Source organism: Alosa alosa, chromosome 4 (genome assembly GCF_017589495.1).
Source record: "Alosa alosa isolate M-15738 ecotype Scorff River chromosome 4, AALO_Geno_1.1, whole genome shotgun sequence".
NCBI classification, from domain to species: Eukaryota; Metazoa; Chordata; class Actinopteri; order Clupeiformes; family Clupeidae; genus Alosa; species Alosa alosa.
Genome location: NC_063192.1, coordinates 31,552,609 through 31,577,500, shown reverse-complemented (window position 1 = coordinate 31,577,500; position 24,892 = coordinate 31,552,609). Strand labels below are relative to the sequence as shown.

General features: G+C 43.0%; 1 protein-coding gene across 1 annotated transcript in view; it reads right to left on the bottom strand.

Annotated features, from left to right (window-relative positions):
* Window positions 1–21,822, bottom strand: part of LOC125293338 (plexin-B1-like) — a 51,166-nt gene extending 29,344 nt beyond the window's left edge. The window contains 3 exon segments of the mRNA XM_048241206.1: window positions 383–1,473; window positions 1,637–1,709; window positions 21,385–21,822. Coding sequence (XP_048097163.1) covers window positions 383–1,465 — 1,083 coding nt within the window. The 5' untranslated portion in view covers window positions 1,466–1,473; window positions 1,637–1,709; window positions 21,385–21,822.
* Between the last annotated feature and the right edge of the window lie 3,070 nt (window positions 21,823–24,892).

The window sequence follows — 24,892 nt, the reverse complement described above, 5'->3', positions numbered from 1 at the left end:
GCCCGTTGGATACGGGCCTCATTAGGACCCTTCCTGGGCTGCCAAACTGCCCTCCTCTCCCTGGCTTCTGCACGCCAAAGCACAGGGGTATATATGCCCACTGCAGCTAGCGCTGAGGCATGATGGGACATACTCCAGACCTCAGACAGAATTAGCTTCAGACCAAATTGCTCATGTTTTAAAAAGGTATCTTGACATTAACAACAAATGTCACATGGTACAGAACAATGGGCCGCAAGTTATATGTATGACGGTTAGGCCACAATACTGTATGTTTTTGTTTACTTACATATATTGTATTACAATATGATTGCATGTATCAAGGCAGTGCAGTGAAGCAGGTTTTTATTCATTCTGTCATGTCCTGACTTGTTTAGCTTACCGTTGGCAGATTAGCACAGTTGGACTTTACATCATACTCTATGTAGGCTACTTCAACGCCACCCTCAAATCCCGTCTGAGTGTAGCACAAGTCTCGCGTGGCATCCATCTGACGGTCCAGCTGATCCAGCTGGTAGAAGCAGAGAGCCGACTCGTCCCCAGGGCCCACGGCCGAGCTCACCCAGGGAGAGAACACTCCCACCAGCAGCTCATTCCCAGAGCTGGGGCTGCCCAGATGGGCTGCCTGGAGGAGGTTGTAATTTTTCCCTGTTGTGACAGAGTGACATGACAGGGGCACCTCCACGTAGGAATAGTAGGCAGCATCGTCCAGGCACACCCGGGCCGCGAAGGTCCGGTACTCGCGTGACGCGGCCTTGAGGTCTCGCCTGTAGAACAGGAAGTACACGTGTCCACGGCGGGAGAAGGTGGTCACGAAATGGTGGTCGTACTCGGACTGGCGGCCGGCCACGGTTAGCTTGGCCGTCTCCTCGTAGGAGAAGACGGGCTCGGTGGTGAGGTGGCGCGTGGAGATGGGCGGCTGGCTGCTGGTGTAGCCGCGGCCCACGTAGAGCACTGGCGGAGCCTCGGGCCGCGGACGCACCACCAGGCCCACGGTGGACACGCTCGGGTCGTTGGCCGCCACGTGCTGCGTGTCGACGGGCCGCTCGGCCGAGAAGAGCACCCGGCCGACCGCGTCCAGGCTGCGCTTCTGACAGGTGCCCTGGTGGACGCTGCCGCAGGTGATGAGCTGCATGGAGTAGGGGTCCACCAGCAGCAGCTTGTTGTGGTTGCTGGCGTAGCTGGCGTGGGGGCAGTGGGCCTCGGTGACCGGCGGCAGGCAGTCCTTGCTGTCCCTCACAGGGCCCGTGCGCTCCTCCTGCTCCAGGCGCAGGCCGTCCAGCCCGTCCAGCTGGAAGAGGCGGTCCCGAGCCCCCACGTATACCGTGCCCACGGAGGGGTCAGGGTGCAGGGCCAGGTGCTCAAACACGGTGTCATTGGAGGAGAAACGTGGATATCTGGGCTCTGGCTGGACACCACTGGCACCAAGCAGGAGGAGCTGAAGCAGGACACATGCAAGGGCCATCTCGAGCACTGAAAACACACCACACACAGACCGACGGTCAAACACCAGCATTTCAGAGCGCCCGAAAAGGTTATCATAGCAGTGATCACATTTTGGAGCTAGGTCCTAATGGATGGCAATGCAGTGATTTATGTGGGCAATTGCAGTCAAAACTCACCATTTGTTACTCACCATTAGATTGTACTGTCAGGAGGAGTGTCTCCTTTAGTCATCACGTGATGTAGCACATTGTTTTGGGGAATACCTAAGAAAAGAGAGGGAGCAAATCACTCTAATATGTGCAATATACGGAAATATTTATATGACACAATGGCCAGCAACAGATAAGTAAAGTAAACTAACTATGGAAATGAAACCATTATTTCAGGAATTTCTACATTTTGTAAAATTAGTTTCAACCTTGATGCTGATGAAAAGAGACAAAGAAACATATCAGAAGATATAACAACCTGTCAAATATATAAGTAACACTGCAACAGTTTGCCACATCTTGAGGAATGTTGTTTTGGAACGTTTTGGAATCAACTTCAAAGTCATTGATGTTATTATGGTTGATGGAGGAACAAACATCACATATCGTTCCCACCAGAAATTCAGGATATGCGCCATTAGATATGTGCGAGATATGTCCTGCTGATTATGCTGTTTGGAAACTCCAAGGCTAAATATTTACGCCACCGTTACTTCTAACGTTACGGGCAGGGCACCGTTTCACACTTTGCCTGAAAGGCTACTAAAGCATCCATTCAATTATTATTTGCTTATTTGCTGGGTTATTTCCTCTGACGCTGAGCAAATACAAATTCCACCAGCTCATGGTTCAACAGCACATTTTAGAACATCAGTGGCCGTTTGGTGAAAGCTACCAGCATGAAGCTGCCTGTAAAGCCATTAGAGTGTATGCTTTAAAAATGTGTATACATCCATCCACTTATCTATGTCATTACCAGCCATGAATGAGTCTTTAGAAAAGCATCCACCCAACCACCACCGCTCTCTCACTCTCTCTCTCTCTTTCTCATGCACGGAAATGGCAACAAGTGTCACTGGTTCACACATGCCGCGGAGACTCAAAGGGGCACTATTCTCCGTAGCGAGACACAGACTCCCTTCACCACACCGGGGACCTTTAGAAAAGAGGGGAAAGAAGCCCTCTTTGTGAGGCCAGCTTGCTTTTGACCTTATGTATGGACTAGGGAGGAAATGGCACCAAGCCACACGTGCATTTAGCTCCCCATGATAATATTAGCCCTGTCACTGAGACAGTTTGTCTACATGCTAAGTGAAAAGTCCCACTCTCTCCTGTGACTGTGCCACTTGTTTCCTGTGACTGGGTGCTTTTCTCTGAAGACCTAACTGCTGAATCCTCCAGTATTTATCTATGAGTTTCAGGGAAAGGAAATTATCTGAGATCTGCAAAGTCCATGTGCTTTTATCTATATGTGATAGCCTTCTGGGAAAGGATCCCCGTCATTGTCAGACTATGAATGTCCTGGCCATTGATCTTTCAATTTTGACAGAGAACAGAGTGACCATAATTTTCACCCTTGTCAAAGCCCGAAGTTACGCCTCTCCAACAAGAATCTGCTGCTCCTGAACAGGCTGTATTGTTTGGAAGTGTTCCCAGCAGGGGAAACAGCCAACAGGCCGAGAAGCGTCAGGCCTCCAGGGCATGCTCCACACAGCGCGGGGCCCAAAGAATCCGCCCCACTGTCCAGCGAAGGAGGCTCTGGCATTGACCCCACATTTTATTGGGTCCTACAGAATGTCACACTGCCATGGATCTTTGGACATGGCACTGGATGTGCTAATTTGCCATGGCCAATGATTCGTGCATGGCTTTCAAACACAATATCCCCATTCAAACGATTGTGACAGGTTGCCCAAACGGTTCTTGTAATGGAGTGTAATCCATCTTGCAGACTCCTTTCAGCAGTGCCGTTAAAGCGCCTGTTAACTGGTGGTTTTGCCATGTACTTTATATCAGAGCACAAACAAGACAAGTCAGCTCAAAGTGAACTAACCATTACATTACATTACATTACATTTAGCAGACACCTCTTGACCAAAGTGACTTACATATGTCAGCTATATTACAAGGGATCACATTGTCCCCGGAGCAACTTGGGGTTAAGTGCCTTGCTCAAGGGCACAACGGTGGAAGCCGGGAATTGAACCGACAACTTTCAGGCTACTGCACGCTAGCCCAGCTCCTTAACCACTACACTACCACCGCCCCTAAACTAAACTCCTACAAAAGTTTTTCCATGAAAAAAGTATTAAAGCAGGAATTACTATTAGAAGACAGAACATGCAAGTAGAATAAAAGAAATAACAGCTCAAATAAAAACAAAATAACTGACTAATGCATACTTGATATTTATTTTTACTTGTTAGCTGATGGCTCCATGACATTGACCTTTGGTCATATGTGGGCCAGGAAAAGGAAACAACTGAATACCAGAACTCTGTAGCTCTGATACTGTAATTGTGTTTGCTGAATACACAAAGATAATAATGGCCTTTATAAAGATTAGGGTTCTTTCTTCTACCATTCCATAACCTTAACCATTTATGGCAAACAAATGATGCCATGATTTCCAGGGGGTAGGTTTTGGTAAATATAGAGCTCCATCTACATGTCCATCCGTCTCCATCCGTCTGAACAATATCCGCAATTAAAATCCAACCGCAAAATTCACCCCTTTTCTTTTTCTACTCCATGTAAATTCTTGTCAGTGCAGTCTTCCTTTATCCAATGCTGCCAATGTTTCTCCTGAGCTCAGCTTTCACTGTGAGACTGATGTCTGGGGAGCTTCCGCTGAGAGCCAACCAATAGTGTATAGGCAACTCAGAGAGCAACGGGAGTGGTTTAGGTGATTAAAAAAAGAAAAGGGTCTCCCTTGATCATTTGCCACAACCTAAATAAGCTTAGCATTACTGCTCAGCATTTATCAGCTTTAACATTTCATCACCAGCATGTACAACTAGAAATGAGCTCAAGACTTCTATGTTTGCTGCTGGCGTGTCATTGTAGGTGCAGTGATGTGGGACAGCCTTTGGCGGTAACAGATGGTTTCAACCAACTACGTTCAACCTGTTGGAACACTAATGCTTCTTACACAGACACCAGGCCATGCATCTGACTGGGCATGAAAGGCTTGCTGTGATATGCACTGCGTATCAGGGGTTCCCTATACACTACACCATGGTTGGCCACACTCCTGATGTTTACTGAAGAGCCTGTGGTCCACGCTCTAGTCTAGTGTTGAGTGGTAGGTACACAGACATCCACGAAAAAGACGCATGTTGACCCTCTGATGACAGAATTGACAATCCACACCTGTGGACACGCAAAGTATAACTCTGAAGTGAGAGTGGGGAAGAAGAAACGGAGGTAGATGGACAGAACTGGGCCTGAGGTACCAAAACAGCATGGACATGAAGAGGCTCACTGTAGCGCTGGATGATTAGAGGGAACTGACTGTGATGGAGATGAGAGGAGGCCATGGGAGTTCCTCGTTTTGGGGTCGGTGAGACTACGCAGGGACCTCCAGACAGCCTGGATGTTGTTAGAGACTCTTGTGTTTGACATTTGGAGCCTGTAGTGTTTTGTTGAACTGCCATTTTCCATAATGATATTCCCCTTATTCCCAGACTTTAATGGCTGTATTATCGCTGGGTAAAGTACTTTAATACAAATCAGAATTTGAAACAAATGGGGGAAAAAACATACATGTAAACAAGAACCATTGAAAACAGAGGCAGTCAATACACAATGGCAACCTTCTTGAACTAGATTTATTTTATCATAAGTGGAGACTTTTGGTAAATGGTACAGAAAGGTCTGTCTAGTGTAAGCCGTTTCTGTTCTCGGCTGGGTAAGAATTTGATTCACCAGCTGGATTTACTTAGCCCACGGTTATCTACCTATCTCTTACAAGCTTTTTATACACTACTATTACATTTCTACATTTCTAATCCAAACAAATCCATACGGAGTGATTCCAGATCACTTCTCTGGTATTATTATTCCAAACTGAAATCAGCAGATTGCAACCATCTTTTCAAATGAGGCCTGCTTAGCTCCTACACAACTGTCTAAACACTTACAAACAGACTTATAATATAAACCTTTCCCCAACTTGAAGTGAAGTGACGTATTTATTAAGTAAAAACGTATTTAATACAGAAGACAGACTGTAGATTTATCAATGTGTGACAGAGAAAGGCTTGTCTTGCCTTTTTACAGCACTGTTAAATTCTTGAGTGTGCCAAGTTTCTACCCTCACAGCACTGAACACAAACAAGGTTAGAATGAGTAAAAACAAAGAGTGCAGTCCAAATGTGTGCATATGGACTTTTGGCTGAGCATGCCATGCTTCTAACATTGTGTAAGAGTTTATCTTATCGCTGCATAGTAGTGTGCTCTCCCACCCCTCCCTCGGAGAGCCAGCCTGGGTCTCCAGAGGCTCAATGCCAAATTACAGCCGGCAGGCTGGGAGAGGTTATTTATAGGGCACTCGGACAGAGACTGTACTCAGCCATCAGCACACTCACATTCCACACATGACAGATGACAGGCCTCTGGATTCTCTGTCTTGTACCCACTTAAAGAGTGTCAAAGCTCCTCTAACACGGCCTTTATCTTACAGCGCCAGAAATGAGTCAATCTCTAGTAGTCAATACAGACTTGACAGAAGCGTTTTAATGCCGTATCCAGCAGTCATTTTGCAATCATCAGAGCACAAAAATATTAATAACAAAAAAAACTTAAAGTGAGGTGGCAATTTCACTTAAAGTCACTCTGTTTTATGTCCAGTGTACTCTCAATGTCAGTTAAACTTAACTATTATTTAATTTGTCATGAACAAAAGTAAACATTTGGTGGCGTGTTTTGGGGGGGAATATGATCTTTGAACAGCTCACTGTGGACCGGAAAGTCAGTTTGTCCCCCCCATTCCCTGACGCTCGCTCCATCACTAACAGGAAGTTCCCATGATGAGCTGGGCCCTTCTGCTCTATATATAGAGCCCACAGCCTGATGTCAGACGGTCAAAGAGCAGGTGGGGACAAATGCACTGCTGACGTTTCCCCCTTTGTCCCCAGGGCCCTCTCTGCGGGCGCTGTCTTCTCCTAAGGACCAGACCATAATATTACCCTCACTAGAGTGACAAACCAGCACCAGGGGCCCTGGCACCGCCACATGGCATCTCTAAACGCTTCCTCTGAGCTGCCTCGGCACATTTGATAAAATAGAGGAATGTAGCACTGGCGTAACAGTCCATCAGAGAATACCTCTCAGGACTTTGAGTGTTCAGACATTCGGGGTGGTGAAACATTCCTTCTGCTCATGCCATCGGTAACAAGGAAGTGTGTTAACATCAGAAAATTAGAGTTGTGTTCTGCTTTAGGAGCACGGTGTTAATCTCTGAGGGAGGACCCTACCCTGGCAGCATTCTTTCTCTCAACAGCCAATGTGCCTCTTTTGGTTTCAAAAGCCTTCTACTGCTCTTTAATTTATCCAATTAATGCATTTTTTATAAGATTCACTGTCAGTGGGCTCATCTCTGTCCATCTCTCTTAGTAATGGCAAGGCCCAGTGTCCTGAGAGGCGACAGACCTCACGCCAAGTCATAAATAATAAAGGAGTGTTCAACGGCCTCAAAGCACCAAAGATGTGCACCTGCTTCAGCCCAGCCATGCTGTCCTTCACAGCCCAGCTCTCACTAGGAGCTACAGGGGGGCATTGGTCATAGACACATGTGGATGACAGCCACTCTTTCTGAGGAGCCAGGCGTGATGAATTATTGAGAGGGCTTTCAGGCACTGGAGAGAGAGCCTCTCAGCCCATCGCCCTTAGGCTTATCATCTGATGGGAGCAAGGTGAGGAGGTCAGGGCTGCACAGATCTAAATGTGGGAAACCCATCCAGGCCTCAACCCCGTGACCCCAAGGTGTAACTTGAAAGGTAAGTGTCAAGGGCCATGTTTTCAGTAATACCAAATCCATAAATAAAACATGTCTTATGTGTCAACAACATATGTGTACAAATACACAAGAACTGCAGTTATCATATATGCCCAGACATCCGATAGCATTGGATAAAACGGCACAGGATTTTCTCAAAAGCTCATCAAAGGGATCGTCCAGTCATGCAAGTCCAGTGACTAACTTAGGCTACTTCATCACCACACTGGGGCTACCACTACTGTGCGGCCATGTTTGAAAATACATTCTAAAGACGGAACATTCCATGGGGCCTGACAGATGAGAGCAGCTGAGCACTGACACTGAGGATAGGCACATGCTCTGCCAAGCTGGACACTCCTGCTCCACCACAATCCCATGATATGGCGATTGCATACAGACAAATACATAGCAAAGCTTTAAACACATGGTAGATAATCAGTCCCATTCAAGAAGAGTTTTACTGAATGTTTTAATTGAACCCATTTAGAAGAAGCTGACCGTAGTGATTGGAAGAGGTGAGGCCAGTAAAAGTCTGCTGGTCAGTCAGACCCTGGGACGTTTGCCCCTCCTAAGAGCCTTGGCCGCAGTGGTGGGAGCAGGATACCCATGAGCCCAGGCCAAATTACAGAGTCCAGCTCTGGCCATTTCCACCAGAGGCACCAGCGCATATACCACCAGACACTAAGGACACTGATACACATATGAACACTCCTGACTACCATGCTACAGGGAAAACTCTCTTGGTTCCAATTTTCCATAATCTACAAGAGACGTTGCATCAGGGTCAACCGATGTATTAAATTACCTCATGTGCCTTAAGCATTGAGTAAAAGGCATTAACGTTTAAGAGGATGATTTACACTCAAACAATCTTCAGAGTAAAAAAAAAACAAATTCAGCTTTTTTTGTTTCCTATGCAGATACACTTCCATACAAAATCGCATCATTCATGTATAATCCATGGTTTCCAAATAGAGCTATTCATGGCATCTAGTGAAAAAAACTATATTTTATCACAATATATATCCCAGAAAAAGTCAGCCCTAATGGCAATCCCATCAATTGTGCAAAACCCATCAAGACATTCAAATCAACCATGTGTGGGCACTTAGGGAATCATCCTTACAGCAAACATTTATTCATCATTTGGGGTCAATGCCCCAGTGTCCACGTCAATCCTTTGCATGGGCTCAGTTTGCATGGGCTCTACTTGCCTGTGTTAGAACAGCTGAAGAGGTGGAACATGCTTATTCATTTGTTGGGACACGCATCGCATGCATTACTTCCTACACTGCGCTCCGTCGCATCGGACAAAAGCGCCTCTCTCTCGTGCCACTGAATGGACTCAGAGGGCCCTTTGTCGCTCGTGGTTGTCTTGACGACACCCCCTGGTTCCTGAGATGAAAGAGGAACACATACAGACGCTCTGAACTCATCACAATCTCAATGACTAAGAACATGATCTGAGTAACTAGGAATTTCACTAGGACACCAAGACGCATTGAATTTTCAAACAATGCAAACTGGCTTGCGCATGACCAATTTTTGTCTAATTAAATCGGTTCCTACTGATATCACCAGCTTTACAGAGTTCACGTTTAAAAAGGTGTTCATGCTAAAAGGTTGCTTTGGACAGGGCATAAACTTGAAAATGCCCTATTATGGACACTTTATAGGCTATGTCACATAACATGCAGTGGATCCAAGCTGTTCTGTTGTGTGTTTCAAACTCAAATTCTCGCCGGTTCTACATAAGAGCAACATGCTGTTGTCACTGAATGAAACTGTGTGTGCTGTCCTGTCCCAACCGACCAACAACTTTCCAGTTTCCACAGCAGTATTTCTGAACCTAAAGTAGTAGTTTATTTATCTGTTACACCCTCCTGTTTACAAATGGCGGCATTTTCCTTGAAAGCCGCTCTAATGAGGGGTGAGGCTGGGTCTTCCCAAAGCCAAGATAGGCAGTGACTGAACTCACATCACCTCTGGCAGTCTCATAGAGGATCTCTTGTGAGAGGCCAGACGCTCACACAGAGTGGCTTTTCTGACATGCTCAATGGACAAACATCGGGCCGGCCCAGAGAGGCTAAATATTAGTAGTCTAGAGTCTCAGAGAGGTGCATTTTATATGGGGACAAGTAAGCATGTCTGTTCATAATGGCTATGCCTTTTTAGACTTCCTTAATTGGTGACCAGCCAATGAGAGGTAGGAATCTAAGGACCAGGCATATACAAAGGAGTGCTAATTACTAATGACCTGTTAATCACTGTTAATTATTGATAATTAACCAAATTAACCAGGAAAGTGGGTTAAAGGGTTATCTAGTTAGAACATGTGTAGAAAAGGCCATCAATGTGATTTCATTGATTTCAAAATGACCAGTACTCTATACACTTTCACACTCCTCACATGTGTATCTGATGCAATACATCAGGGAGTGTCTGGAGAGGAAAACAAACCAAATTAAATGTGTACAAACAAGTTGTGAAGATACTTTTACCAGGGTGCCAGTTTATGTTTAACTATAGCTCAACTGATGACTATAGTTTTAACTGCAATAGATTCCTAATTAAGATACTCTAACCAAGATGTGACGGTAAAGACTCTAGAGAACCCCAGGATGTTGTTTTAGAATTAACCACTTATGCATATAGCATCAGGCAACAACATTATAAGAGGCAATCCACACACACCTATCTTGTGCTTAAGGGTACTGTTAAATACATGAGGATAACATTGAGAGAGACATCTGACTGGACACTGGGATGAGGTGAGAAGCTACAAAGACTTCTGACTATCTGTCTGGCGTTCTCTATTCACAACTGACGACAGTCACATGTCTTGCAATGAGATAACAGGACCGTGCAACATGCCTTAGCTAACTCTCATTTGAATGTCAGTGTTACTATATTTAATGTTCACTGTTGGCTATACTCTCGACACGATGATCCTTGACTGTTTACAGCACAAAACAAATAAATTTTCAGCATCAGCATTCAACTTTCCTTTAAACAACCTCTGTTCCCCTTTGGCCAAAAATATCCTTGAAAAGTTACTCACACGTGTTACTTTTCAAGGATATTTCTGGATAGAGAGGAACAATTTTGTATCTGGCACAATCCCATGCTGTCCTATTCTGCTCTGTAGATGAGAGTTGCGTGGTTTCAGAACTTCACTCTCCCTTGGGAAACCACAGTGCATAAAGCCACCCTCCCAGTTTGGCTACCATACAGCTTTGGCACGATTGTCCTGCTCTGGCCACTTTATGCCAAATGGGCTTTTCAACTTTTTTTTTTCTTGCCTACTTTGTTTTATCATTTGCCAGGAGAGCCAAGCAGAAGTAATGACTTGCTGGGCATTCATGCAATGCCACATCACCCTCACATGTATTTGTCGTCCACTTCCGTAGCTATATTTGCTATTTGGCACGACCACTAAATACAGGAAGAACCCTACTTACAGAGAATTCCCATTAAGTAAGCCATTCATACTGTACTATATCCAACTATATCCTCACAATATAAAAGAGAAAGTGGACTCTGGACATGACCCAAGTCCAATGACACGAATAGAGCAAAAGACATTGTGTGAGTTTGTTTTAACCAAATTACAGTTTCATTGCACACCATAGTGCATTTGCAAATATCTAAACTATACCGAGTTGCATTCAATGGGTTCTTGGGAATGCAAATCAGTAAAAACTTGCAGTAACCTGCAAGTTTGAACCAGCATCACTTAGGGAGAAGCCTGGAGCTGACAAAAGGGCTCTTTGCACAAATGAGGGTTTTAGCCGAGGCAGGAGGCAGCTTTCACAGCCTTCTGTCCCATTTTTGGGAGACGGACAGCTTCATTTGAAAGACAATGGTCCTCCCTGTGAGCCACTTATTGTCTTCACCAGCAGATTGCAAATGAGAATAAGGAGAAATCTTAGCTGTGGCTTTGAGAGTAGGAGGTCCTCAATTGTCACTTGCTTTATAGACTCCACACGCTTCCTTTACACCACCCTAAAACACACGTATGTGTGAGCACACACACACACACACACACACACACATGGGCAGGGCAGCACACAATGGCAAGTGATCAATCTCACGTCCGCTCAGTTTGTGCTGACAGAAAATCGTTCCTGATCGATGCATGCCAAGTTGAAAAGCCAAGGAGTTAAATCTGGCTCTGATAGTGGGCCTGTGAAGTTGACGTTGAGGGGTGGTGCATGCGAGACTTGAGAGCCTGTGTGTGTGTGTGTGTGTGTGTGTGTGTGTGTGCAAGAGTGAGTGGGTGGCTGGGTGAAAGGGAGGGAGGGGGCTTGCAGGTGGTGGAAAATGAGACAGCTGTCTGTTTGTTTCCCCTCATCAGACGCATAAAAGAGAGCTGGACAGAGGCACAGGCTGAAGGAGGGAGAAGTTCTGCTCGCCATGACAGAGGGAGGGCAGGGTGACTTCAGAGCTCTGGAGAGGATTGACAGGCAGCGTGATTCATAACGCACACTGCATCCCAGCATGTGGTCAAAGTCAAGACAAAAGGCACACTTACGATTTCATTCGCACCATGAGGCAGGGGAGAGGATAGGAAGGTGAATTAATTATTCCAACGGTCTTTCATACTCAATGCATATTCAAAAACTGTTGAACCAGAAGGCAATCACAAGACAAAGTAAGTTCAGTTTAAGCCATCAAGCAATCCAAATGGAAATCATGCCAAGCATTTATACCTTTCGCTGCCGAGGAACACATCCATTGTGGTGAATTTCTATTTGTCTTCATACAAACCCATTATCTAGTCCAGTGAAAACATGCATGTTGAGTCAGTGGTATGTCTAGAATATGTTGAGTAAAAAATAGCATATTTACAACGCTTTTCATCAATACTGTGTGTGCTTTAGCAAAGAATGGGAGATAATGTGATGTTCTATACACTCAAATCCTACCATAAGTAAAGACAAGATGATTAATTATTTGGTGTTTCTAAGACACGAGACATCATGAGGGCAAAAGACATTGGCCTGATGGCCTGTGGGGAACCCTGCCGTTAGCTTAATTGAAGCAATCTCTGTGAGGACACAGTTAGGAATGGGTCTTGATTTCAGCTAACACAAATGGCCCATAGACAGAGAGAGTCCCTTGAGGTCTCAGCCAGTCTTCGAGAGGCGCAGACACCTGGGGACAGCATCAATGATTGATTAAATCATCGGCACCAAAGCAGGGTCACATCTGGGCTGAAGCTGAATGGAGACTTCACCGAGACATGTAGCCATTGCCAAATGAAGCGAGGCTTATGCTGCTTTACATTACTAAGAGTTGTTAGTGAGAAATACACAAGCTTATGTCTAACTCTTACTATGCATAACAGAAGAATGTCAATTAGCATAACTTTGGCATGTACACTCATATAGAGATGCTTGCCAACCAAGGAAATTGCCTCAAAAAACGTACTTTATGTAATTATATGGGTCAAAAGAAGGCACAAAATACTACATGGAGATCATGGAAGTGCATTTGTATTAATCTAATATCCACTGATTCCTTGTCACTGGTGCAGTTTAGAAGGGAGATGGTCCATTTTTCTTATATTTATGCTTATAAAACATTGAATACTATTATTATGCTACTATATTAGTGAAAATATTCATACTCATAGTATTATACCTCATATAACATAGTGGTGCTGGCAATCAATAATTATCTGTAACTCACAAACAGTGACATCAAGAGTGAGACCATTACCAACAATCCCTGCAATTATTCCTCAAGTGATGACTCAATCACCTTTACATTTACATGGCCTGATCTTCCACTGCATATTTTCCGACAAATCAGAGTAGCTCCTAACCTCATGACATGACAAATCAGAGTAGCTCCTAACCTCATGATGGCCATCGTGACTCTCGCTGGAGACAACAAATATGATCTGACAGCACTAGGGGCCTTGTCAGCTTACGGCATACCAGACCACTGCTGGCTCACCACAGACTGTTTGGCTGAACTGGTGCCAAGCTGTACATGGAAAAACAAGCTGAAGAGCTAATGCATGGGAAGCACCAGTCCCACAGTCTCTGTCTGCCATCAGGGAGAATGGTTAAATCAGCTGCCGTGAACACAGAGCCTCCCAATGGCATGTATACCTCATTAAGAGAGCAAATGTAAAGCTTGTCTATTAGTTCACTCCCGTATCTACTCTGCACTTCCTGCATAGCTGGAAGTAAATAAGCCCTAACGAAGGATAAACAGCAGCGGACATTTTTCTTTTAAAACAGAGCACACACAGTACTCAACTCTAGCCTTTAAGGGTTTGAGAAGCTTTGGAAGTCGCAAGTGTTTAGTAAAAACACTCTTACATCACATTACACTCAACAAATTATATATAAGATGTTTTAGTAATAATTTAGCTTTTCAGCTTGCTGGCACACTATCATCAAATGTACAGTACAAGTGAATATTATTAATACAATCACAGTCCACCACACCGTAACCATTATTTATATGCACTGGCATAGATTAGCAGATTAGCATGTGTTGGCCGTAACTCTGTAAATAATTTCCTCTTTGCTGACCAGAGAATTGGAACAAACAACATCCCTGAATCCTTGGCCAAGTCTTCAACTTAATTACAAAGTTCAGCAGAAAGCCAGAGCAAATATCTCGTTTTGCTCCTCATTGGCTACAACACTACAGTGGAATGGGAAGATGGCTGACAGAGGGCATCTCTCATTTGTCTGGAGAGTAAGATCCAGCCAGTAAACAGTAATTTAAGGCCACTTTTCGGGTCCAATACAATCATCCAGATTGCTGAGGAAGGCTCAACTACTCAGAGTCCATCTGGGATTGAGGATAAAAAAACAAGACTCAGAGTCTGCAGTGTAAGCACTGCATTGTGAATGACACATTAACCAGATCAGAACATTCAACGGGTGAGATAAAAATGTCCATTTAAACTGGTTAGATATGGAATTCTGGAATCTCTATTATAATGTTAGGAAGGTAAACATAAATCACTTGCACTGATGGTAAAACATGGGGAAAAGTCTTTTATGACATGTTGGGATTAAAAACAGGCTACAAAAAAGTCTTCAGAAGGATTAAATAAAACATAATTTGTCAGACAATCTGAGATTACAGTAAAGATATTTCATTGTAATAATGAAATGAGAACAGAATCTTATCAGAAATGCAAAAGTTTAGTGACACAAAAAAAATCTATTTTAATCTTCAAGTCAAGTCAGTTTTGCACAGAGCGCAACCCAAAGCTCCACATGTAAGGGATATAAGAACCGGTCCTGGGAAAGGTCCGAACCGTCTTTGTTCGCCCTGAAGGGACTTATTTTCACAGTAATGACCGGCGTTCTATACATTATCCCGCTTATTATTATACGACTACTTGCCAAAACAAAATAAAAACTCCCCCGCGATATGACTTTAGCCTACATAACCTAGCCTATTTGTTACCGTTCATCGTGGCATTTGCTGAGAAACAAATAGTTTGCAACAACACACGCTGCTGAACTTGAATCAAACATTCTTTAGAACACAACTGATCAACCGTCTGCTTTCACGTTTGAATGAAGTTCCAGTCCTTGTGGGTGGGTAGCCGTGGCCCACTGGTTAGCACTCTGGACTTGTAACCCGGAGGGTTGCCGGTTCGAGCCCCGACCAGTGGGCCGCGTCTGAAGTGCCCTTGAGCAAGGCACCTAACCCCCCACTGCTCCCCGAGCGCCGCCATTGTAGCAGGCAGCTCACTGCGCCGGGATTAGTGTGTGCTTCTGTTCACTGTGTGCTGTTTGTGTTTCACTAATTCACCGATTGGGTTAAATGCAGAGACCACTGCACGGGATCAAAAAAGTATATATACTTATACTTGCGTAGTGATATGAAAGACATTGACACATAAGACAAAAGGTGCTGGACAGAGCGGCGTGGTCACCAGTGTACCCGCCACAACAAGACATAGACAAACAAATTTTCTTTCAAATCTAGCATAAAATTAAATGGAAATCGGAACACAAACCCAATATTTAGCTATCATGCGAACCTAAGTTTGTCTAAAAGAGAGCAGTCATACACATTTTGTATGACAATTTGTGAGTGGACCGTATTTCCACAAATGCACGCATAAGCGCATCAGTTAATTTGTTTATTTACTGAAAAGCACAAGAGAAAAGCAGACCAAAAAATGCATTAATAAGCTCTGATGACAAAATCAATTACAAAAACAAATACATTTGTCCATCAACATGGGGTAATTGGAGCTCTTCTGAATTTAGATGAACTTAACTGACCTAATTCTTCACTGTCTCCTACAACAGAAGAAATCAATAGGGTGGTTCCCTTGTCTTGTTAAGGGCCCACTCTCTTCACAGAGCATCATCCCCCTGCTTCAATCCCATTGTAGAGAAATAGGGGATTAGATGCCTGCTTGGTCCACTCTCCTAAACTCAGCCCTTGAGTCAGCGAGCAGAACGGGGGGTGGGGGTAGGAGTGTGTGTGTGTGTGTGTGTGTGTGTGTGTGTGTGTGTGTGTCGGGGGGAGACAGAGGGCCTGTGAGAAGCTGAGCTGACTCTGCACTGTTAATCCCACATCTCTTAATGCGATTGAGGGTGAGCTTAGATGCTTGACGGCTTTTAATTGATCAATCAACTTTGAGAACAATCTCCAGCCCTTGCCTCGCTGGACAACAGTAACCCAATGCCCAGGAGCCACCCCCTCCCATCAGCCATCAGCTTTCCTAAGGTGAAGGCCAGCACTCCGAACTGTGACTGCATATGAGGCAGGCGTTTGATTTCATGATAGCATTTTGCAGGAAAGAGCTACCACAACATTAGTTTTCAGCAAAATAGTGCTTCTCTTACCAGTAAACTGTCAATGATAACCTGATCAGATTTTCAAAATATGGTGAGCATCAACACCTATGTATGTTAAATAACAATTTGTGAAGGTGTGCCGTTTCACAATTTTCTGATGAAAATGACCTTTTTTTAAATTTGTATTATTTTATCACAGATTCACTTTTGTGTGTTTATTTTAAAAACAAACAGGGATTTTCTTTACATTACTTTAGATTACTTACATGCACAGACAGCACTTCACTTCAACAGTGGGGAAAGAAAAGTTTTGAATTAGAGCAGGTTCTACTTGGGCAAGTTTGTGGGCATGTTTGCCATGTTTGCTGATGTATTTTTAGCCAAACAACTGTCTGCACGTGGTGTGATCTAACACCATGAATACCGTGTATGTATGTGTGTGTGAGTTTGAGTGTGTGTGTGTGTGTGTGTGTGTGTGTGTGTGTGTGTGTGTGTGTGTGTGTATGTGTTTCCTCAAGGTCCTATGAAACACCCGCCAGTTCTGTAGATTACCTGAGTCCAAGAAGGCGAGAAAGCACAGAAGCGAGTGCAAGGAATGAGTAGGCCCACCCCTCAGCCCCCACCCCCTAACTCTCTCTCTCAAACACACACTCACACACACACACACACTCACACACACACACACACAAGGACTGTTCAACCACTCACCAACCACCACCCGTCCACACCCCGCTCCCCCGCTGTGCTAACCAGCTCACAGCCAGCGGACCAGCACTGGTGTAAAAGCTTATTCTTGGTAAGCATAACACTTAAGTCTGACACTAATGAAAAGAAGTTATTTATGGAGAGGACCCAGAGGACTGAGTGAAGCACACACAGGAGGTTTGTCCCAGGTTTTACACCAGGGGAAGGCCAAGCTGCTCCGAACAGGCAGGCCAGAGGGCTGCGAGCACCAGGGGGAGAGCTGGGACCCCCACCGCAGAGGGGAAGAAAGGCGAGGTATGCATGGCCTTCACATGTGGGACCGTGCCTAATGAACTGCACATCCAGGGTGAGCTTAATGACGCCCCAGTGAGCACAGGGGATCTCAGAAGAACATGCACAGCACCCAGCAGGCCGCAAGGCTGCTTCTCTGCAAATTCCACAATTCAGTGTTCAGGAATTACCTATATTTTGATTTCTAGTCAAATTTGATAAATAAAAAAAAAATACAGTAATGTGGAACAGCATATTGAGTAGTCACTCATAGCGGACAGAGGTTCATGGACCACCCAAACGTCCTGCATCCTGCAACCCACTAAGTCTCATTCTCTCCACTGAGAGAACTAAATGGTGTCATGTTTAAAGAGGCGCAGCCACAGTGCCGCAGACCCCTAAGGGAGGTCTTGGTGCTCGCTTACTATGCCATGCTGCCCCCACATACAGGTCATGAATTCACCATGGCCAACAGCTGCTCCTGGAGTGACTCATTCCAAAAACATGAAAATGTGTGATAGTGATCATTAGGATAAAATGTGTAATAGTGATTCAGTATGCACAAATTTGAATTCTGCAACTCCCACATGATTCACATACAGCAGTCTTTTCCAGTAGTTCAGTGAAATATGTTTTTTTTATTAGTTTCCCCTCAACCTTTCATTCTATAGTAAAACACTGATTTTCCCACGGTACCAAACTGAGGTTCTACATCTTCCCATATATCCAACACTACAGGTATATATTGGCAAACATTATTGTTTTATTTTTTTATTTTTCACATCTGCAAACAGTAATTCTCCTTTCCAGTGCTTATTGTCAGCGCATAACAATTCAAATTGATCTGTCATCCTACGTTACCAGAAACCTGAGGGTTGTGTGCACAGAATGAATTAAACCACACACCACTCCTACAACGTACCACTTCTTTATGTGCCAGAGCAGTTACAGCCCATAGGAAGGCGGTGCTGCTTTTCTCTCTCTCTCTCTCTCTTTCTCTCTCATTTGTCTCCATCTCATTAAGTAAAATGCTTCATTAAATCATTATCTAAAAGGATGGTAGGATGCAGTTCTAAATCACTTAAACAGGGGAGGTCCTGTTACCTCCTAACTGCTGTGAAGCCAGCCTGAACTCTGATATCACAAGAGCTATCTTACATTCTCTGCCCTTTAACTCCAACAGACCAACAAAACATTGACATAACAACAATTACAATCATCTGTGTTTATGACAGTCAAATTAAGAAAATTGAAATTATTGAAAACCATGGTTGCTTTCCTGCTTTTTTTATGGTCTTTGTGAATGAGAATGAATTTGTACGAGACCATAACCAAGAAATGTATAGCCTGCACCTCCATCGTATAGTCTTAACCAGAGCCGTATAAATATACCTTCATATGGCTCTGGTCTTAACCAGATATGATTGTGATGTCATGTCAGATACATCCAGTTCAAATCCCAACAAGCCAACTATGAAGAACAAAGTAGCTAATAATTGAAATAGAAATATTGCTTCTGATTGATGATTAAAAATGCTTAATTGTATAATACATGATATACTGGAAAGTAAGCTATACTGGAAGCTCTGGTAGTATTTATTGGCGTAGTATCCATTGTTACGTAAGGTCTCCTCTGCAATGTAACTTGAATATTATTCCTAATTTAAGTTGCTTTTGATAAAAGTGTCTGCTAAATTAATAAATCTATGTCAAATGTAAAGTACACTTCTGCTGAGCCACTCAGTAGTGGATGACCAGATATACAGTACTGTAGTCAGACATTCATGATCTGTGAGAGACAGGCCACAACAGCATCTCATCTGTGCTTTTCAAGGAAACTATTATCTGTCACATCCCTCATCTGTTACATAGAAAAAGGCACACAATGAGAAATTAATTTTCAACATAATAGCTATGTTCTCAGCATCACTTAAAAATAGTCTTGCATTTGGTGCAAAACGTAATCTGAAAAAAGAGACAAAGGGGTCTTTGAATCTGACCTTCTGTTCCAACTAGAGTGAAACATGTAGCACTTTAATAATCGAAGTGCTGCTGGAAACTACATCTCCGATGTATATTGTATAGTGCTGTCTTCAAATCTACCTCTACTTGGGGTAATAAGAATACATTAAGCATCAACTTAGTTACAAATCACTGTACTGTTTTTCTTGTATCTCATAATAATTCATTGTTTGATGTCATCATTATAAATCGAGTGCATGGTCTGTCCAGAGCTTACCAGTCTAGTTTCTGGCGTTGCCTCCCATACTGTAATCTTAGAGCCTAACCTTGGTCAGAAAAGGACTTTCTTTCATAACCCAGCCTCACAACACCACACCAAAAGGCCACAGAACAAGAATTAGCAACAGGAAACTTCATGTCACCCTCATGGCTAGCCTTTGGTCTTTACCAACCAACACATTATTGTAAACTTTTTTTTTTTCACTTTTTATAGTATCGATTCCTGATGAAGAGGAATTGAAACCGCACATTTTAATGCATATTGTGGACCAGGTGTTTCATTCTTCCAAAATACTGTGTGCAGTGCAGTATTGAAAGATGTCTCATTCATTCCTCAGTGGGTCACCTGCTGGTCACAGAAACAAACTAACTCAAGTGTACATTTAAAACATAAAGCTGCAGTCTACCAGCTCTAACAAAAACGTGATGTGTCAGTGACATACTATCACAATTACATCTAAAAGAGCTGGCACCAAAACAGTAACCTCTTATTAATAGTCTAACAAGAGTAACCATGGTCAATTCAAGCATGCACACACACACAAAACACAGAGACAGAGAGAGAGAGAGAGAGAGAGAAAGAGAAAGAGAGAGAGACATACACACACAGACACACACATTAAGACAATGACACCACTTAAAACATACTTACTTAAACAATAACTTATAGCAGATTGAGTAGGTTGGGACCTTACTGTCAAATGCAGACAATCTGTGTTCATCTAGGCTTGAGTTTCATTTTATGCCAATCAGAAAAGAAGCACATGAATCAACCACCAATATTAAATATTTCACCAAACATTTCACCATTCAATGGTGAAGGTGGATTACTGTTTATTTTACCTCACTTGTGGAGTAAATATGTTTCAGTGTGGTCTCTCTAGTTTTTCTTTGGACACTGAATCTGCGTTCAAAGTGTCGGGAAGATCAAGAAAGTAAAAATAGGCAGAATGGGGTGTGGGTGGGAAAGAATAAGGATGGCTGGCATCCTTTGCTAAATAGTAGCAGAGCTCATACAAAGGACCCCTTCGGCAGCAGACAGCTGGATACATACCATATGATCTTGCAAAAATACCGACATGCACTGCAGGGTAATCTTTTGATTCCAAACACGAATGCACAGGAGAACGGGAGCTGTTTGTTTTTATCAAACACCCATATATATTATCAAGACAACTGTCCTAGCCAAGTAGTATAAATCAATATCAATTTAATGAGCATTTAAAACATTGGCATTTTTAATTAAGTGGATTACTTATTGTCTTACAGCACTGCTCTCACTGTGTGTGTTGTTCTTTTTGAATAAGGTGCAGATAGATGGCTACCTATAGATTGTCATAATGAAAGCCAGGTAAAGCCATCAAGCAGTCTACATAACTGGAGAACAGTATCAAACCTGGAACTCTTTATGTTCATGTTTATGTTTCCTTGCAGAAGGTATTTATGAATCATAATCAGTGTCAATGGTCTTAGCCCTAGGGTCAGATATTCTTATTCTTGCAATAGATTACAGATTTCACACAACACATGTAATGATGCTGTAGGGTAGGCTACGTCCTCCAAACATGAACTGCGCAAATAATTCCTAAAAGTTACAGCTAGGCCTATAATTTCTCTAATATCCCAACCTCAAAAGTTGCCAAAGACCTCATAACACATATGTTTGACCGCAGGGTTCATACATAGACGTGTAATTCTTTGTCCTTTTACATCTGCAATCAGGTGGCTGATTTATGAGAGACGGATTTTAGAAGGCTAGAGACATCCAAACGACTATAACGTCAAAACAGCGCCTTCAAAATTGTAGTTTTACACAAGATTCATACCTCATTACAGAGTAGCCAATACAAGCTCCATTCACTATATTAACTCGCCTGCTTATGAAATTGTATCACCTTTGTGCTTTTAAAGGGTTTTTAGCTATAAAATCTCTTACCCTTACATGATGAAACTTTTCCGATGTTTTCAGCCTTGGACAAACAGCAGCAGTAGGTTCAGTCCCACACCTCTGCCACACCTACTCCACGGATAACAGGGACCGTTATGATCACTTATCCCAGGAAAAGGCAAATTCCTGAACACCCAAGGAAATATATATTCACAGACTTTCTTCGATGAATTGAAAAATCCACATCAATGTGATGAGAGGACTTTGCCAAGCGCACGTGTTTACTCTATAAAGTGTCAAGTTCTTTAGTCTGTCGCCTGGAGTACTTGAAAATAGCCTACGTACTATATAGGCTACGGATCAAGTACTTTATGGTTTTCTATAACTGTTCAAAATTAAGGTAATGGAAACCGTGTTGTTCCTAAGAAATGTCGGTTGAGGTGTCACGACGAGCGGCAATAGGATACCAAGGGAGTCCTCGCGCTCCGAGCTACCAGCCTTGTGTGTGATGAAAAAGGGGCAGGCTCATTTCAGTGGACTACTTCGACAACTAGGCTACCACTCACCAGCGTAAACTAAATCAATAGGTCCCTTTTTCTTTCACTGCAAATTCCTATTTTCAAAGCAGGCTAACATAAAAATTTATATTTTAAAGAAAAGACAGGTTTCACTTCTCCAGATACCCTATAGTTTATTTGAGTCTTATTCACAGTTACAGGTTTGAAGAGATGTCCATTACATAGTATGATATCCCAGATAGCAAAAATATCGGTAGATAGCGGACTGCTGATGGTGTGTCACTTGTGGTCTGCCTTTGAACCACCATCTCTTTAAATTTAACTTGTCATCAATATTAAGGCAAGACATGAAATGTTATTAAAATGATGGATGAAGTATAACTGAATAAATGTAATTAATAATTTTAGACCAATAGTGGCAAAATATTGGGGCCTTTATCGGCAAACACGCCAGCGGACCGCCAAAGAACCGATGAGCAAAACGCCAACGGACCGCAAAATCTGGCTCAAGTGGGCCGACAGTGGTCCGCCAGTCGTATTACATGGATATGTAATCCTGAATAGTTTTCAGAGTGTTCTTGGCATATGCCTGTGCACGTGGACTAATGCCTATCTTACATTTGGCATTTTAAATCCTAAACGTAAACAAGAATGCACTGCCAAATGAATCACTTAGACATAGGCTAACTAATCTCTTAATCAGTTAAAAGCAGTACTGGGTAGCCTAATTAATGAAACTACCCCAAGAGGAGCATAAAGATTTCAAAGATGGCCTGAAAAAGAACCTTACGTGATTGAAAATAGCCCCGCCTTCATTGTCCCATTATTGGGATAGTGGTTATTAATTTGGCCTATAGCCATATTCTTCAAAAAATAACAATTAAGCCAACAAATAAGCAAGGAATAACGTATAGACTAACTGAAGTCCCCTGCTAGGCTACTTCATTGTCACATATTCAGAATTGTGCACTGCAGGGCAGGCCTATGCTAGATGAGTCAGACAAAACATAACAGTGGGTGCACTTTATTTGCATTAGCCTACCTTATACCGTATCTTCTGAAATGAAATGTCAAACAACTGCAGTCATAAAACTTTTATTGATCTTACCAAGATGATCGGTAGCTTATCAACGGTGCATGGCATGCCAAATTGATTGCCTTCTGATTTCTGTCAGCCCTTTCCCCAGAAATGCCAAGTAGGCTATCCGCGATGGTGGAATTGTTGTTTGCACTGCCATCTTACGCACAAGAATGGAATCACATTGAGTGTCCATCATCAATTTCAGATCAACATTAAATAAACATCATACAACTGGTTACACACAAAGCTATATCAGGTTGTTGCACAGTAGACCTACATCTCATCAGAATTGGCACTAAGCATGGATCTAGGCTACTGATAAATGATATATCAATCATGCAACACGTGCTTTACAATGACAATTCCATTTAGGGTAGGGTAGGCTATTCGCATGTGCGCATCGGCCTAGGATATTCTTACCGCCGCTCATGAATAATTAACGAATTAAAGAACAACTGAAACGAATGGTGATTGTAAACATCGAACATATCGCCACAATTTGTATTTTGATAAGCACCATTGACAAAAATCGCTTAAATGCGTAGACCACCCAAACTATGGCCGACCACTATAGCGCGGGAATGATGCCAAAAACCTCCCTTCCTACCATCCGGTGGATCCATCAAACGTCATGTCAAACGCCTACCAGCACGTTCATTGCTTTATCATGCAACAACAAATGTGTAGCTACCTCTCCGGAGGTTTTGTTTTTGGTGCATTTTGTCTGTTTGTCTAAAATCTAAGACAGTAGAAAAATATGTTTAAAGACTTAATTAAATTAAAAACATAATTTTCTACTGTCTTAGATTTTAGTTTCACATTGCAAGTAACGCTGAACATGACCAACAGGGCTACAAATTGTGGTTAACTAGTGTCGAGTTGTCGACAGCATATTGCGAGTAGGCCTAGTTGTGAACTTTAATCGTAGCCTATAGCCAAATTGAAATAAATGCGAATTTATGATAAGCCTGTCAGTTCGACTGGCGACCCACAGTTGGATAAGCAGGTCCCCCGAAAAGTCTGCATTGCTACACTGAGGGCTTCTCTGTCTGCTGATGTTTTGCTCAAAGGTCCAGGCGGTCCACATATAGCCTTCATGCCATTTCAGCTGAAAACACTTTTCATTTGTTAGCCTATTATAAACGTATCTTTATTAGTGTCAACATTACAGTATTTAGGCTATGTTAATCTCAAGCCACTCTAAGAAATGGCCGTAGGTCTACTTTTAGAGTAAAGCACAGCAAAATCTATTCAAATTGCAGTCTGAGGGATATTGTCCATAAAACGTTGTTAAACTTAGCCTATAGGCTAGGATACATAATCACATATTTGGAGATTTGAAGTGGGCTCATATGCTTCCATAACGTATTGATGTAAGAAAGAGAAAATGTGGTAAGGCCAGCCTATGGCATTTCTCATATCTCGCAGATAATTGGTTGTCCTGTTTTGCCGATGGTTATAACGCATAATAGTTTGAGCAACAATAGCAATAGCTTGTCACTAATAACGACACAAATAGACTAATGAATGTTCATTTAATGAAGTTTCAACATTGTGCAGTGTTCCTACATGTATTCATGTTCCAACACAAGCCTACATGTATCCATCATGTTCCAACAGAATAAGTACATGTTGCAACAATTCTGGGCACATGTTGGATACGTGTAAGTTCATGTAGGCTGCTTATAAAAAGGAAATTATTCTGATACATGTAAGTAAGGCGGGTGGTATGACGTTCGGTTGGTCGATCGGTTGGTTGATCAGATGGACGGTCGGAAGGTTTTAGGCACGATTCCCGCGCCATAGACCCCATCGCAATTTAATTTCCTTTGATTTACCCCTTGTCCAATGTCCAATACTTGTTCAACGTCAGTCTAACCACGTGACAGGTAAAGGTGCGCCGGGAGGTGGGCCTCTGCGTGTAGCCTGTGCGCTTTTGCTCACCTGGGGCAAAGTC